The sequence below is a fragment of the Haliotis rufescens genome, unplaced genomic scaffold (assembly GCF_023055435.1).
Source record: "Haliotis rufescens isolate VD_foot unplaced genomic scaffold, xgHalRufe1.0.p SCAF_3, whole genome shotgun sequence".
NCBI classification, from domain to species: Eukaryota; Metazoa; Mollusca; class Gastropoda; order Lepetellida; family Haliotidae; genus Haliotis; species Haliotis rufescens.
The window spans coordinates 36,675,697-36,693,385 of NW_025964001.1; the positions used below are offsets into that span (position 1 = coordinate 36,675,697).

The 17,689-nt window shown below is 45.1% G+C and overlaps 1 protein-coding gene across 10 annotated transcripts in view; it reads right to left on the minus strand.

Annotated features, from left to right (window-relative positions):
- Positions 1 to 17,689, minus strand: part of LOC124118980 (ubiquitin carboxyl-terminal hydrolase 34-like) — a 99,157-nt gene that overhangs the window by 44,362 nt on the left and 37,106 nt on the right. For all 10 annotated transcript variants that reach the window (XM_048402911.1, XM_048402915.1, XM_048402916.1 and 7 more), the window contains 12 exons: positions 16,512 to 16,670; positions 15,163 to 15,264; positions 14,233 to 14,409; positions 12,992 to 13,339; positions 11,507 to 11,575; positions 10,313 to 10,459; positions 10,097 to 10,153; positions 9,178 to 9,255; positions 8,024 to 8,118; positions 7,013 to 7,182; positions 6,084 to 6,255; positions 5,663 to 5,741 (listed from right to left, as the gene is read on the minus strand). In XM_048402911.1, coding sequence (XP_048258868.1) covers positions 5,663 to 5,741; positions 6,084 to 6,255; positions 7,013 to 7,182; positions 8,024 to 8,118; positions 9,178 to 9,255; positions 10,097 to 10,153; positions 10,313 to 10,459; positions 11,507 to 11,575; positions 12,992 to 13,339; positions 14,233 to 14,409; positions 15,163 to 15,264; positions 16,512 to 16,670 — 1,653 coding nt within the window. The remainder of the gene's footprint in view (positions 1 to 5,662; positions 5,742 to 6,083; positions 6,256 to 7,012; positions 7,183 to 8,023; positions 8,119 to 9,177; positions 9,256 to 10,096; positions 10,154 to 10,312; positions 10,460 to 11,506; positions 11,576 to 12,991; positions 13,340 to 14,232; positions 14,410 to 15,162; positions 15,265 to 16,511; positions 16,671 to 17,689) is intronic.

Consider the following 17,689-nt stretch of genomic DNA (forward strand, 5'->3'; position numbering starts at 1 on the left):
GCGGACATCCAAGACATGAGCATGTCTTGCAGTGGTCCCCGACGAGGAAGGCTGTGAAAGAGCGGGTAGCTCAATAGGAGCGTGGAATCGTGTGCGACCCTAGGACGGTAATAGTCCGGTAGACGAAAACTGACTGTCCCGGTGATATTTATCGACCCCATGGGAGACAGTTATTTTGGGATCGGCTGACATAACACGAATGTCGCCTACCCGTCTGCCGGACGTTACCACCACAAGGAACGCCGTCTCCCAGCTCAACAGCTGAAGAGAGAGAGACGACAGATCCCGAAAGGAAGGACCGGACAGCCAATCTAGAATGATTGACAAGTCCCAAGGGGGACTGATCCGCCGGACTGGCGGTCGGATCCTGTCCACACCTGCTAAAAAGCGCTGCACTAATGGGTGTGCACCCAGAAGTGCCCCGTCGACAGGGACGTGAAAAGCTGCGATAGCTGTAGAGTACCCTCGGACTGTTGATGCGGCCAGGCCGTCATCTAGTCGCGACTGGAGAAACTCAAGCACGGATACGAGATCTGCAGAAAAAAGATCTGCAATCCCTCTATCGACACACCTGGGCGCATAGCAGGCCTATCTATCGTACTGAACGTTTGTCGAATCCCTCCGCGAAGCCAGTATTGTGTCTGCAACTCGTTCAGGAATACCGCTCTTCTGGAGGCGATTCCTGACAGTGGCCAAGCCACCCATTGAATCCTGAGATTCGGGTGGAGGGCCCCGTTCTGGGATAGGAGGTCCGGTCGTAAAGGTAATATAACAGGAGGCTGAGCCAGAAACCTGAGTATTACTGGAAACCCACTCTGCGCCGACTAAAGAGGTGCCAGGAGCACAATTAGTCGCGCAGGCTGAGTGCCTAGCTGAGACAGGACCTTGGAAATCAGAGGTACTGGGGAGAATGCCCACAGAACTGTCCGTCCAATCTAGCTGAAAGGCGTCCGGTGCCACCGACCTCGGGTCGTGGACTCGGGAGCAGAACGTTGGTGTCTGGTTATTTAACCCAGACGCAAACAGATCCACCTGTAACGACCTGTATAACAGGGAGAAAATCCCGAATATCCCCGGGTCGAGCCTCCACTCGTGAGGAGCGAGGATCCGGCAAGACAGAGCGTCCGCACGGACGTTGTCCACCCCCGGGAGATAAACAGGTAGCACCCTGATATCGTGAGAGTCGCACTATAGTAGGAACTGCCACGTCTTTCGTCGAAGCGACGGAGACGCCGTTCCCCCCTGCTTCCGGATGTAAGTCATCGCCGTTTGGTTGTCCATCTCTAGACGAACCACTTGGCCACGAAGCAGATTCGGGAAGCGTTGGAACACCAACCTGACCGCTCTCAGTTCTAGCACATTGATATGCAGTTTGATCTCCTGCTGGGACCATAGTCCCGAGGCAGTGTGATCATTCAGAACGCCTCCCCAGCCGGAGAGTGACGCGCTGTTTGAACTGTGAGAGACGGAACGGGAGTGATTCCCGACCTCGGTCCACCACTGGAGGTGTGTAATGAGCCACTACGGAGTCTCGAGCACAGTCTCGAGATCTTCCGAGTTCGCCCAAAGTCGACGGAGTGCTTGTTGAATGGGACTCATTCTCAAGCGCGCCCGCCAGACCAAATCCACTGTCGCCGCCATGTTGTCCAGTAACTGGAGCCATGTACGAGCAGTGTGACTTGCGCTTAAGGGACTTGATATCTTGTGACAGAGATACACGTCCTCTCACCGTGTTGAAATTAGCCACTAGGAAGACTAGATTCTGAGTGGGGCTCAGATCTGACTTCTTGAGATTGACCATCCACCCTAGAGTGATCAGAATATCTATCACTTGTTGTGTAGCTATCTGACTCAGGGATTGCAATAGAGCTCTTAGTAACCTAGTCGTCGAGGTACGGATGGCAGAACCGACCTTTTGACCTGGCCACTTGGGCGGGAATCAACATCAGCTTGGTGAACACCCTCGGGGCCGTGGAGATCCCGAATGGTAGAACCCTGAACTGATAACACCTCCCGTCGAAAGAAAACCTCAGGTATTTCTTGAACTCTGGATGTATTGGTATGTGGAGATAGGCGTATTTTAAGTCTATTGACGTTAGCCATTCTCCTGTCTCGACAGTTGAGATCACTGTTTGGTGACTAGGAAACAAGTCGAGTAGAAGCCCTCGCTTTCCTGTCCCTCGGGACCCGGTTCGATCGCAGCTTTCATAAGAAGTGCGTCGACCTCGGCACGGAGGAATTCCGCCTTCTCTCGGGTAGCAGGCACCGGTGTGTGCTTTATCCCGGAAAAGTGGAGGAGCGGATGAGTTTTCCCGATAACTTGCGACTATGGGTTCACCCGGGGCTCTTCGGGCGCTAATGGGAACCCATCGTTCCCAGCCCCGCGAAAAAGCTGTTGGCCTCGACCAGCTGCCTTGCCCCGGCCCGTGCCTCTCTTGCTCCTCACGGCGCCCTTATACCTGAAGGAAGCGGCGGCTTCCAAGCAGGTGTGGACGTCTGACCCGTGCGTTAGCGTAGGAGGGGACAATTGGAGAGGCCCGCTTACGCGGTTTTAACGCTTGGTACCTCCAACAAGGCCTTATGAGTCTTTGATGGAAGTATACAATTGAGCAGCCTCTCGGACCGCCTGCTGAGCCCCAGGGAAGAGGGTGGCACCCTCTTATACGGCAAAGCAAGTAGGTCTTGGCGTGTGTAAGTCGAGTATTTAGATACCGACATCCACCGCCTGCGCATGCACATAACAGCGCACAACATCTGCGATGCACAGCTACGAATAGCGTCCCGCGCAAGATAATGTTAGTTGCGCGGCCAACTCCGAAGAGTCGGCCGGCCCCTCTCCCGCTAACTCCCTCTGTACAGCCGACAGATACGCGGAGTGTACGGACACACGGAGCTGTTGGCATGCATTATGATATTGCTCCTCGAAGCATATGTAAGCAGCCTTCAACTCCGCACCGCACACGGGAAAGGGGGGGCAACCGCCGGCCCTGCTTGACCTTAGTCAAGTTTGGTGTCTCCGACTCTGGCATGGGCGCAGCAACCTGAGGCAGTACATGGACAATCCTGTCCCGCACGTGTCTCTGCACCCGGCCCGAGGCCGAGTCCCGGTGCCGAGGTGCCGGAGGTTCAAGGGAACCCACCTGGCACTGGGCTAGGTATCCACTAGTGAAAGCCTTGGCCTCGGAAGAGGCGTCTGGCTCCGCCAGGGTAAATTGTGCGTCGGTAGTGCACGGGCCGGTGCCCGCCACCACTACGCTGGGGAAGCTCGGTCTCGGATCGTCCCCGAGACAAAGGGAACCAACCTGGCTCCGGGCTAGGTATCCACTAGTGGACGCCTCGGCCTCGGAAGAGGCGTCTGGCTCCGCTAGGGAAAATTGTGCGTCGGTAGTGCACGGGCCGGTGCCCGCCACCACTACGCTTGGGAGCGACCTCGAGCCGGAGCCGAAGCTCGGTCTCGGATCGTCCCCGAGACAAAGGGAACCAACCTGGCTCCGGGCTGGGTATCCACTAGTGGACGCCTCGGCCTCGGAAGAGGCGTCTGGCTCCGCTAGGGAAAATTGTGCGTCGGTAGTGCACGGGCCGGTGCCCGCCACCACTACGCTGGGGAGCGACCTCGAGCCGGAGCCGGAGCCGAAGCTCGGTCTCGGATCGTCCCCGAGACCAAGGGAACCCCCCTGGCTCCGGGCTACGAATCCACTAGTGAAAGCCTCGGCCTCGGAAGAGGCGTCGTGCTCCGCTAGGGAAAAATTGTGCGTCGGTAGTGCACGGGCCGGCGCCCGCCACCCCTCCGCTGGGGAGCGACCTCGAGCCGGCGCCGAAGCCCGGTCTGAGATCGTCCCCGAGACCAAGTTGCCTGCCTCGGCCGACGCCGGGCATATCACAAGGTCTCGAAGCCGCGTCCGGCGCCGACAACGGGGAAGGCTCGGTCCGCATCTCCTCTCGGAGCTGAGACTTTACCTCCTCCATCATCGACGCCATCTGCGACTTAAGTAACGCAGAAAAGTCTGCCAAAGACAGTGCAGGAGAGGGTGCAGTGCTTACTACGGGGACCCTCGAGCCTTCTCCCCCGGCCCCCGGAGAGGGAGCGGGGGAGACAATCTCGGCAGCTTTTTTACCCTTTTTAGATGGGGAGGGGGGGATGTCTTAGTAGATCTGATATCTACCCCCGCCTTTAATAGACCTCTTTAAAGTGGAACAAGTCAACTTGTCTCTTTTGGGGGCCCCGGGGGGTAAAGGCAATGTCCTCCGCCAGACATATTCGGCAGCGTTCGTGCCTGTCTTAGAACAACCCGTACACAGTTTGAAGGTCTTGTAAACAAGACCGTAATTTCTGAGGTGGGCGGGAAGGGTATCAACGTGTATCAGTGCGATATAAAGATCGGAAAGAAACGTGCATAAATTGTGAAACTAGAAGCAAAGGCGTAATGTAGAATGCGATTTGTAACGCGATACTAATAGCCAATGTGTAGTATAATTATAACACCAAAGGGGCGTGTTACGCGCTAAGGTGTAAAAACCCGTAAAAAAGGTAAGTGTAGTTTATGAATTAACACACCACCTTGGGTTTTGTAAAGGAAAAAATTGTAGACCAATGCTGTATGATATAACAAAACCCCAAGCCGTTTCTTAATGGCCTTGGTGTTACATGTATCAGCCCGTGGAACTACAATATGGACGCCATTACGGCCATTGGAATTCAAAGGTACCGTGCACGTGGCGTATTATTACAACTCTATAACTTCACAATGCGAGGTATTACGCCTTTGCAAAGAAAGAAATGTACCATACATACAGTTTGGTCAGCCATGGTTCTTGTCGAACGATAGATTTCTCTTATTTTTGTCTTGTGTGAAAAATCAACACGTCTGTCTCTTACAGATGACATAAGGAAAGTGATTTGGGTGAGAGTTGCTCCCCCTGGCGTGAGGCGCCGTTGGGGGTGAGGCCCCGTAAGGGTGGTCGTATATCATACAAAAACGAAGTTTTTTGTGTGGTAACATTTTTTATTAAGGAAAATGGTTACAACTATGTCATATAGATTTTCTTGAGCAAGGAAAATGCAATAAGTGCCCCAAGGAGGATTTAATCAGAAAGAGAATGTATAGTGTTATCCCAAATATAACATTTGTTGCATTTGACCACTTTCTAAATGGCATTGTGTGTTCATACCATTTGGCCATGGGAGCCGAGTGTATTTACACTTGTGAGAGGGGTACACAAAGTATGTGATCTAGACTACTGTTGTCTGGGCTTTCATTTTGTGGAAGGCCCGGTGGCTGAGTGGGTTAGATCGCTGACTTTGTGGGCTGGCTATAAGGTGCCTCACTCTCGCGGTGTGGGCTCGAATCCCCGATGGAACTCAACCCAAAAAAGTACGAGAATCTGTACTTTACCAAGAAAGTGTTATCCCAAATAAAACATTTGTTACATTTGACCATTTTCTAAATGGCATTGTGTGTTCACACCAGTATATTGTTATTTCCTGACAACTAACTTTACACATTACTTTATTCCCTTGTTATTTTTGTTCGGAAGTCTAGAAAATTCTGGATTAGCAACATTTTATCTGGCCTGGTAACTTCGCTAAGTTGCCAGTCCGGTAGTTTGACCGAAATTAATGAGAATTTTACACCCTGCCAAAATTGACCACAGTGTCACCTACCGTCATTTCTCCTCCAAAACACTCTCCAGCTATCTGACTTGGGTCAAATGGTTTCACCTCTGCATCATTGAACAGATACCTTTCAAAACAAAAAGGAGGCATCATAATGTGAACATGACTAATCTTAACATAAAAAAAAGTTAAACATAACAGCCTTTGAATGTAAACAATACACATCAACATTCCATGTACGATCATCATTGATGAAATGCCCTTGTGAAGATCAGGGTAGAATTGGTCTTAAGCAACCCATGCGGACTTGGTTGATGCATGTCACTGTATCCCAATTGCAAAGATTGATGCTCATGATGTCTATTATGTCCAAACTAAATTATTTTAGTCCTTTAGTTGAAATACTGCCGATCGCTGTGTTAAACAACAAACAAACAGACTTGTACATGGATTGTCTGGGTGGACTGACCATTTGTCCTGGCCTGTTTCTGTCTTGTTGAGCCGGTCTCGGATGAAGCTGTAGTAATGTCCGCCGTCCGCTGTTCCTGTGTGCACTGTCACACCAATCAGCTCATACTCGGAGCTCTCGTCCTCATCACTGGTGTCCACTCCCATCAGCGTCAGCTCATCCTCCTCATCAACTACAACAACAGACCTCAGTAGTAAATTACAACAAGAAAGCATCAGAGTCAGATTATTAAATGTTAACCGTCTGAGACCAGTGTTTAAAATGACATAAATTGCCAGGCTGCCATCAGGACACACAGACTTTAGAAGCTGCAGACCCTGACTAAACTATTCAGGCTCTCATTAAAAACAACTGCAGCCTACTGTGACAAATTCATCTCTGTGTAAATTTACTGCAGGCCATAAGGACCCATACAAATTTGAAACTACGGGACACAAAATCACGGGCCTGAAGTTAGCAGCGGGTTTGTTATTCGGGTAAGCCATCACTAGGTTCGTTATTCAAAGGCTGTATGTTAAACAACTACAGTAATGTGGTCAAATACACTGAAACTCATTTAATATATGACAACAGGTTCGTCTTACATCATTCTCCAAAAGCTGTTTAGTTATTCAGTACTTTTGGATAAAGAAAAACAAACTAGCACCGTCATTCGTTTTTCGAATAACAAAAAACAAGCCAGCACCGAGTTCGTTATTCAAAAGCTGTATATTAAACAACTGCAGTAATGTGGTCAAATACACTGAAACTCATTTAATATGTGACAGCAGGTTCGTCTTACATCATCATCCAAAAGCTGTTTAGTTATTCAGTACTTTTGAATAACGAAAAACCTTTACTATATCATCATCATAAGTACTAGTGGACTAAAACTGTTAGTTTCTACCACTGTTTGGTATAGCAGAGGTTGTAAGGCCAGGCTATCTCACCTTTGAGTTTGTCAGGGCCGAGCAGGTTCACCTCCATGTAGGGCTTGATGTCGAGCCGAAGCGGGAAGGAGAAGTGCGTGTTGACTTTCTCCTTCATCATCGTCACCATGTTGAACGTGTACCGCATTGTGTTGAAACACAGGATCTTTGGCAACTTCCGGAAACACGCTCTGGAACACAACAAACAACACATCAACATAGACGACATCATACTCATTCACTCGTTGGGCATCATTTTAAATCATTGTCACTGGTTCTGAGTTGACATCCCATCTTTCCAAATTTACTACCCGGGTACCCAGCCCGCTATTACCTGACCGGGTACCCGCTACAGGTCTCAAGAGTTGGGTACAAAATATCCGATTGGGAATAGTTTGACCGTAGCCCTGGTAAAATGTGTTTAGATACACGTATAAAACGATCTGGTCATGCATACACGGAAGTTGACTGAAGTTTTATCTTTATTCAAACCTTTAAAGGTCCGAAGGAATGGTGCTTAGGCAGAAAGAAACGCGAACATTAGTGACTTGCAGTGTAACCATGGAGTTCTAGATATTTTTTTGTCATCAAACAATATATCATGTGACTAACCACGGGTCCGGGTAGTCCTGTGGGTACCCGGGTCCTACTCATTACCCACCCGACCCGAGTACCCGAGTTACCTGTCCCAGCCCTACAACATACCACTCTCAAGTCAAACACCCCGGACCCAAAGCAAGGCCTTACGCTGCTGTTAACACTATTTCAGCGATATGGTGGTAAGCCATAGTGAGAAATGAAATTTCAAGCTGGTTATTGATGTTAGCAAAGCCTACATGCACTCACACAAGGGACATCACCCAGGACAGTGAATGGTGGCACCCAGACAGGTGTCCCCATTCATACAAAGGAAAACTAAACAAGAATCACGAATAATCATAATAATGTCCACATCTAACTTCACGAGTGGTCCTGAAAATGGTTTCATATGACAGCAGAACAGATGGATTTTCATGGACATTATGTTCGTACCTCTTCTCCGCCCTGACTTTCTTCTGACACTTGGAGCAGGTGTACATGTTGTCTCCCTCCAGCATGTCCTTCACCGTCACCTCATCCAGCGACTCCTGCAACACAACGCGTCAGTCACACTTCCACCAACACACAAACTGCATATACATAATAAAGGCAATTGTTTTACCTCAAGTGATCTTGATAAAATACTTAATAAGTTTTGTATCCTATCTGGGAGTGGTATAAATTTCTGAGCAGGAGAATAAATCCCTTATACCATGCTACGAAGCAAACATCTGCACGTTGTCAGGGAAAGTCACGAGACACGGAACAAGTTAACCTCAGCTCAAATGAACAGCTGTTTTCTATCAATTTTTTATTTGTTTTAATTCTTTTACAATCGCAGACTTAAACATATCGGCAAGATAAATTCGTTGTAGAAGTACCACTCGGGGTATATGTGATTTTATGGGCCCCTCGTTAGGTCTTACACCTCTCACCTCCTGCTCATGGTATAAAACCTTATGTGGGACACAATAAACCACATATAACCCTAGTGATACTGCTACAACGTACTACCTGTTATTATAAACTACTTATTTCACTTTCTTATTTTACTGATTTGTTTGGAAGATTTCAACAATGTCCTATAGATAACGTTACAAGGCATTAAATCATTCAAAGGAATCACTGCCTACTTTCTGAAAAAGTCTTATTTTCTGATAGGGAATACATCACTACATTACCCAACTACAAGGACTTCCAAAACAGTCTATATACTCTCTCAGGCATATCAGGTCTAAACTCAATAACATGTAATACCTGAATCTTTCAATCTTAATATGAACCTGTATCATTAGTTCTTACTGTCCATATGTTTACATTTATGTTTGTTTATTTGTTGTTTAACACCGCTTATAGCAGTATTCCAGCTATATGACGGCAGTCTGTAAATAATCAAGTCTGGACCAGACAATCCAGTGATTGACATCATGAGCATCGATCCATGCAATTGGAAAACAATGACATGCATCAACCAAGTCAGCGAGCCTGACCGCCCGATCCCGTTAGTTGCCTCTTACAACAAGCACAGTCGCCTTTAACGGCGAGCATGGGTTGCTGAAGACCTATTCTACCCCGGATCTTCAAGGGTTTACTCTTGGGGTACTCACATACAAGTCCTTCATGTCCGTCACCTGACACCTCACAGTGTAGAACTCCTCAAATGTCCGACTCACATGAGGACAATCCTGCAAGGCAAGCACATAGGGATGTGTTGGGTTATCAGTAGAAGCCAGTTTATTTGTAATGTTAGCAGCGAGTTACTGAATTGGGTTTTGATATTCTTATATATCATCAAAAACTGGTTTCCATATGGGTGAGATAAAGCGATATCTCCTAGAAATTGCACCACAATGCAGACCATGGCAACATCAGTTACCATGACAACACAAACAAATCATCAGTAATCTCTTTCCTACTGAAGTTGGTTAGCAGTACTTTCTACACACAAAGACACTGCCGATTACTGAATAAAAACTGAAAAAGTTGGAAGAATGATTTGGGATGATAAAACCAAATCTCTCTCTTGAGTCTTTCGATATCAAATATTTCAAACTTAAAAGGAGATTTAAACATTTATCAACTCATGTAGTCCTGCACCATGATCGTGGAATATATTTATTTTATGGAAAAAATAATAATCTAGAAATGCATACAAAAGCAAGTCTAGCCAGCTCAAGCTAGCTCTATTCCACAAATCAGCATATGTTGATATGTATGATATCAGAAGACACTTGGGTGAGATTCTCTGTATCACGGCGTGTTAGCATGATGCAGGAGGAAAGAATGAAGTGATGCTGGCCTTCTATTTTTGCCACATTGGTAAAAAAACCTAAGCACAGTTTTGGTCCGACAAACCTAGAAACAGCAGGGCCAATCGGGGATTTGAACCCACAACCTTAACTTTCTGGCACCCTTAAGGGGGCACAACCCTGCACAGTGAAGATGACTGAGCAACCTGAGTCCCCAGGGAGGTTAACAGACAGAGGACAGACATGAAACAGTCTTAAGAAGAAAAGTAATACTCACCAGAGAGACCACATTGTTTGTGATGATTCCACCAAACAGACTTTTAACAAGAGCTTTCTGAAATAGGACATGCAGTTTGTCAATCTACATCAAGCACATGTTTTGCCATTAATATGATCATAATGTCAAGATATTATGTATAATCAAAAAATGCCAAATTATACAAAACAAGCTTACAATTTATTCACAATTAGACAAAACAAACGATTATCTCACCATTTCTGGCCCCATCTCCTCCAACTTTGTGATGAGATCAGTAAAGAACTCTGTCATATCCTTCTGTTCACCAGTGTTCAATGGCTGCTTGTCCATGGTATAAGCCTTGCAGAAACTCTTGGGGTTGTACGCCTTTCTCTCACTCTCCTAAACAATGGACCAACAATCAGGAGGGTTACATCAACATCAACTGAGTCAGTAGTTGACCCTCATTACTGAGGTATCACAGTCAGGGGCATGTGTGGCCCAGTCGTCTAAGGCGCCGCGATTCGCTGTGCAGAGTTGCGTCCCTTAGGCACGCCAGAAACCTATGATTGTGGGTTCGAATCCCGGTTCGCCCTAATTATGTTTCTAGGTTTGTCAGCACCATACCCGTGCTCATGGGTTTCACCGAAGTGGTAAACATCTAAGACCTGCATCACTTCGGGCTTTCCTCCCACATTAAGCTGACACGCCGCGATATAACTGGAATACTGTTAAAAGCAGTGTTAAACCCAACTCACTCACTCACTCATGTCACATTCGAGCCTCATCTTCACTGCCTGTAGAGCCTGGATCCATTAAACCAGAGGTCGATAGTGTGAGCAAGGATTCACACATCGAAGTTTGGTAATTCTAACACACTTAATGATATTTCGTTAAAGCAGCTAATGTGACCAAACCAATTCCTGGATCAGATATTAATCCTACAAGAATCTGGTACCGGGTATAAATAACCTTTAACACTGTTAGTGACTTTCATGATCTAAGAACCAGGGCAATCTCACAAAGTGGTGCCTCTAATAAATGAAACCCATGAAGATCTGGGACAGAATAGGTCTTCAGCAACACATGCTTGAAGTAAACGTCGACTATCCTTGTCATAAGAGGGGACCAACAGGATCGGGTGGTCAGGCTTGGTGACTTGGTTGATGCATGTCATCATATCCCAATTGCGTAGACTGATGTGTGTGATGTCAATCACTGGATTGTCTGGTCCAGTCTCCATCATTTACAGACCGCTGTCATACAGCTGGAATATTGCTGAGTGCGGCGTTAACAATAATCAACATTAACATCGAATAATTGGCATTGAAATTAATAAGATGGCAAGAGGCTAGGTGTTACATGGGGTTTGGCACCCATCCTACTTCACTTCTTAAGAAGACTAGGATGTGATTAGTAAATACAGGCAAGATTCCATAACCAACATACCTGCAAATATGCAAACATTTTCTGTAGTTCCACAAGTGTTCCTTCATGCCTTGTATAGTCTGTCCTCTGCTGAAAGACACAAAACTTACACATTCATACATTGTCACACTATCAGACAGACAAACCAGTGGCTGATAACATGACAATGCCACTGGGTCACAGTGACACACAATCAACCAGGTCATACATTACAGGGACCCAATCCTCATCTTAGTTGGCTATTGTGATAAGCAAGGACTACAGAGCCCTGATGTTAGAAAAAGTCAACACCAATGATGACATGGTTAAAATACCAATCGGTTTTGGTTGAAAATCTAAAACTGAAAGCAAGGGAAAAAGCCTGAAGACTGAAGGCTTTTCCCGAGCATGGTTTTTATGTTTTCAACCAAAACCGAGAAGTGTTTTAAGTAACTTGTGAACCGTCTAAATGCAAGAAATACCAGAAAGAATATGAAAACAGTGGGATACCATATTGTGAAACAATACAGCAGTGTGCTGTATAAAACAAATTCAACAAGTATTTGTCACAGAGTGACGAAATATCCCCCGCCTGTACACCATAGTACCAAATATGAAGACAATCCAGCGATTAGTTCTTGAGATATTGTGGCAACACCGTTTTCCAACTCCAAAAACAGATTTGCCTGCTGTGACCTTGAAAATGGGGTCAAGGTCACCAAATCTGACAGGTGTATGCGGTGTCTGTATATACACTATAGTTCCAAATATGAAGACAATCCAGCGATTAGTTCTTGAGATATCGCGGCAACACCGTTTTCTAACTCCAAAAGCAGATTTACCTGCTGTGACCTTGAAAATGGGGTCAAGGTCACCAAAACCGACTGGTGTCTGCGGTGTCTGTATATACACCATAGTTCCAAATATGAAGACAATCCAGTGTTTAGTTCTTGAGATATCGCGGCAACACCGTTTTCCAACTCCAAAAGCAGATTTGCCTGCTGTGACCTTGAAAATGGGATCAAGGTCACCAAAACCGACTGGTGTCTGCGGAGTCTGTATATACACCATAGTTCCAAATATGAAGACAATCCAGTGTTTAGTTCTTGAGATATCGCGGCAACAAACAGGTGGGACGTACGGACGTACGTACGGACGGTCGTGAATACTATATCCCCCGCTTCGCGCTTTCGCGCGGCGGGGGATAATGACAGTGGACAAGAGAGACCATATGCAGCATGTAGACAACTGAAGTCATGACATGGACAATTGAACACCCTTTCATCACCTGCCATGGTGGCTCAATGGGAAAACAGTGGGTTACAATACTTAACTTGATATATGATGACTTTTAACCAGTCAAAAATCAATATGAAAAAGCTGTTTATACAATTCAACTGTAAAACCTCCAAGTAGGTTCACTTGAAAGTAGTACATCTCACAAGGTTACTAAGTGATAGCAAGATATCTACAATACTATGGGTAAACGTGGCAGTAGGTTTACTGAAGTCTTTGAACACCACCTACCTTTGCCTGTAGCACTGACTGGCGAGCCTGTGGTATCATGTACAGATGCTGCATGCATGTAGCCATGTAGCAGGTGGCCCCGAGGTTCGTCAGGCCCACGTAGCCGCACTTGGACCGTCCATCTTCATGGGGCCAGTAGTCCCAAGGGTAGGGCGTGTGGGAGTCCTTTGTATGTTGTGCCAGCATCTTGGAATGGAGGGCGGTGTAGTTGTCCACGCTGCCCTTCACCATCTCCACCAGCAGGTCGTACGCGGCGGACCGGGAGGCCTGACTCTTACAACGAGGCAGGTAGCGCTTGGTGGGCGAGGGCAGTGCGAACAGGCTGTCAAATATCTCATCCAGGAGGGACTGAAACCAGACAGTTTGTAGAATAGCAGGGATGCAACTTAACTGAAACATTTCCTCACCCAAATAGTCGTAAGGAAAAAGGGGCGGTGGGGTAGCCTAGTGGTTAAAGCGGTCGCTCGTCACGCCAAAGACTTGGGCTCAATTCACATGATTTCCCCTGCCGTGATATTGCTCAAATATTGCTAATAGGGGTGTAAGACCATACTCACTCACTCACAAGGAACAAAGAAACCCCCTAAAACCCTCAAATTTCGGCATGACTTTTGTCAAATCTTTCGCATTAGACGGACTCAAATTCGTGGACCATTGAACAGTGACAATTATCTACATATTTTTTATATTTTCATGATCCCCTTTACGGATCTGGGCCCCATTCACAAAGTGATCTTGGAGCTAAGATAATGATAACAGCCATGCCTTAACATCGACCTTTAACAGTTGTAGCGCTAAGATTGCTTTAGTGTACAGGGCCCTGTTAAATTACCAAGGCATAGTTTGTTGTGAAGAGAAACATCTGTTACATCATAAACTATACTCTTGCCCTCACAAGGGCGATAGAGGCTGATGCAACTAAGGTTTTGTTTGTTTGTTGTTTAACGCCGCACTCAGCAATATTTCAGCTGTAAGGAGGGCAGTCTGTAAATAATGGACTCAGGACCAGACAATCTAGTGATTGACATCATGAGCATAGATCCACGCAATTGGGATACGATGCAACTAAGGAGTGAAACTCTCTCCCATGAAAGTGAAAAGACATCTCTGGAAACTTGCACCATTTGAAACTTTTTAGAGACGTACATTTGTATGAAACATGCAACAAATCTATCATTAATTTTTCCAATCTTAATTACTTTTGGTTGGGAGATCAAAAAGCTGATAATGTGAGCACAAACCTTGCCGTCCGATGATGTTTTGAATGGTGGGTTGTGCTTGAGGACAGCGGTGAGAAGATTGAGCAGGCCTATCAAGCCATCGTCTTCTTCATATCCAACCCGAGTCTCCAAGTATGGCCGCTCCATGATAAGCTGGTAGGCCTCTTTTGCCAAGGAGTTCAGATCAACACAGTTTTCCTGAAAGACATAGTTTTTTAATTAAAAATGTCACCTGGGACCTATAACAAACTGAGATATACAGAATATTTACTATTTTGATTGAATATGAATAACGTGAAGATGCTTTCTATGACCTCTCTCCTACACCGAGTTCCTTGCAATCCATGAAGTAAACATTCCTACTGACTAACTAGACATGAGAAATTTGACCTCAATCCAACCTTACATTATCTATGCAAATAATTACATATTATCATCCATTTCATCTTTTAAAATTGGACACATAAACAATTATTTAAAAACTTCATGAAGATAATTTTCTAATTCTTATCACTGTCAAGGTTCTTGTAAGATCTCATTAATCCTGTACAATGCCAGGACAGCCATTCCAGTGTAAGAGTGTTTGTGCTCCAGCATGTTTTGTTTCGTTTGTTTGTTGTTTAACACTGCACTCAGCAATATTACAGCTATACGACGTCAGTCGGTAAATAAGCAAGTCTGGGCCAGACATTCAAGTGGTTGATATCATGAGCATCGATCCACCCAATTGGGATAGATGACATGCATCAACCACCCGATCCTGTTAGTTGCCTCTTACAAAAAGCACAGCCGCCTTTTCAGCAAGCATGGGTTTGCTGAAGACCTATTCTACCCGGATCTTATCGGGTCCTCAAGCATGTTATAAGTGGTCAAGTTTGATTAGGACAGTGGTGAACTGCTATCACTGGCTATGAGTGTGGTCCTACGCAACACAAGACAACAATGACTTACTGAACTTGCTTCCTCTTTGGAAATGCTGTCAACAAATCTGCACACCAGCCAAAAGTAGTCCCGGCACCCTGGACCAAACGGTTCCTTTTCCTTACTGTCAAACTGTCACACAAAAACATCCAACATTAACTTCAGTTTCATGCTTTTGTTTTGGTTTTGTTTGTTGTTAAACACAGCACTGTGCAATATTCCAGCTATTTGAAGGTGGTCTGTAAATAATCGAATCTGGACCAGACAATCCAGTGATTTATATAAGCATCGATCCACGCAATTGGGATATCATGACATGCATCAACCAAGTCAACAAGCCTGACCACCTGATCCCGTTAGTTGCTCTTATGCAAGCATAGTTGTCTTTTACTGCAAGCATGGATTGCTGAAGACCTATTCTACCTCAGAGTTTCATGGGTACAGTTCTATGCAGTAGAAACTAATTCAGTTACTTTCTCACGGCATCTATAGGGACACCTTCCACAACATGTCATCTAGCTACCATAGCTACTGAACATTATGGGTACAGCTATAAGCTTGTGAGCCAGTGTTTGCTCATGAACAAGCCACTGCAGTTGTCGGAGTCTTTAATGACACTGACTTTAATGAGAGGGAAGAGATTCATCCCTCATCATCTACACGACAATCAAATTCACAAACAATATAGATGCAAATTCCAAAATACAAAACCTTATTTTCATGTTTATAAAAAGGAAGCTTTTTCACGATACAACATATACAACATAAATATATTGCTTTCAAGACAGGTAATCAACAGAAATTCTATGGTGCTTGGATGCTGTATCATCAACTTTTCGAAAATGAGGAGCAGCTTTCAATTTAATTTTAGTTTTGTACTTAAGATTTTAATGTTTGAGACCATTTACTTTCCTAAACTGCAATATGATATATAAACAAGAGTGAATGTGTGAGTGAGAAGTATGTTATTTTCTGTAAAAAACAACAAAGTAAGATGTACTGATAAGTTGTGCTTTATGTCATGGGCTTTCTGCTACCCTGGGCGGAAGCCCATTTATGTAACAGGTGCGTCTTTCTAAAAACAATAAAAGAAAAAAATAATAATTCACAAACAATTAGCAGCCTGTGACTTAATCCTTTGGTCCAGAAAAAATTCTGTTTGGTCAAGTAAGCTCAACTTATAATTGTCAACATAGTAACACAAAAATCTACTACAATGGGCCAATTGCTAAGAGGAAAAGTTTGGGCGAGTAGAATCAAATGTTTTTTGCACAGACTGCATTTGACCTCACCACATCTACCCCCAAAACAGAAAATATACTGGTATATATACCAACATAACATCTGAAATGTCGTTGCAAGCAATGGAGAGAGCATACCTCAGTGTTCTTCTGTGGCTTAAACTCGAGTGCCACCTGTAGGAAGCTGAGAAGGCTGGAGAGGATGGGGAGCAGGAAGCTGTAGCCCGGCTTGTTGTCCACTGTCTTCCCCAGTCGCAGACGGTATAGCCCCATACAGGCCTCCTTACGTACGTACGGCTGAAACACCAGCAAGTTACATATATGTTTTGTTTATTTGTTTGTTGTTTAACGCCAGACTCAGCAATATTCCAGCTATATGACGGCGGTCTGTAAATAATCAAGTCTGGACCAGACAATCCAGTGATTGACATCATGAGCATCGATGACGTGCATCAACCAAGTCACCGAGCCTGACCACCCGATCCTGTTAGTCGCCTCTTTACGGCAAGCATGGGTTGCTGAAGACCTATTCTACCCCGGATCTTCATGGGTCGGATAAACCAGTAGCTGGTCTTATGTGCAATAACCCCTGCCATGGCATCAACCCAGAAACCACACACTGTAAGTCACATGTGATGACAAGCATACTTTACTTGGGATCAAGCCAAAAGGGTTTCCAAGAAGGAAACATAGTTCGTCAATTACAGAAAATCACAAATAGTAGGAAACTTTAATTAACTGGCTGGAAAAATAATATAAAACATATTTCAGTCCTCTTTTAAGGCATAAAAAATAAAAGAATTGGTTCTCAGGCAATGGTTTTTGAAAATATAGCGGGGTGGGCAGTCTTCTTTCTCTTACAAACTAGTATGTAACCAAACAAACATTTGTGTAACCAATTAAACAGTTGTGTACAATCAACCTGGGAAAGGGCCTCCCTACATAAATGTATTCCTTGATGAGTAAAATTCTGGAATACAGTATTTGACTACAATTGGACTTGGAATATTTAAGGACTTTTTTGTTTGTTTTTTTAAATTGAAATAAAAACTGTGGCAAACTTTATGATGATGCGGGCTGTGCCTGAGAACCAAGACTATTGTTCTTTTTAGCCTAATATCCTGAAACGATTGAGTGAACATGTACGCCTCAGTCAGCAATATTCCAAGTATATGATGGTGGCTTGTAAACAGACAGACAAACAAGGGGTGGATAGTTTGAACAACAATCCAAGCGCTGAGGCTAAAATGACATCAATCAGCAAAAGGACACAATGTACCAGATCCCCAATAGTCAGACAAGCATAGGGGTAGGGG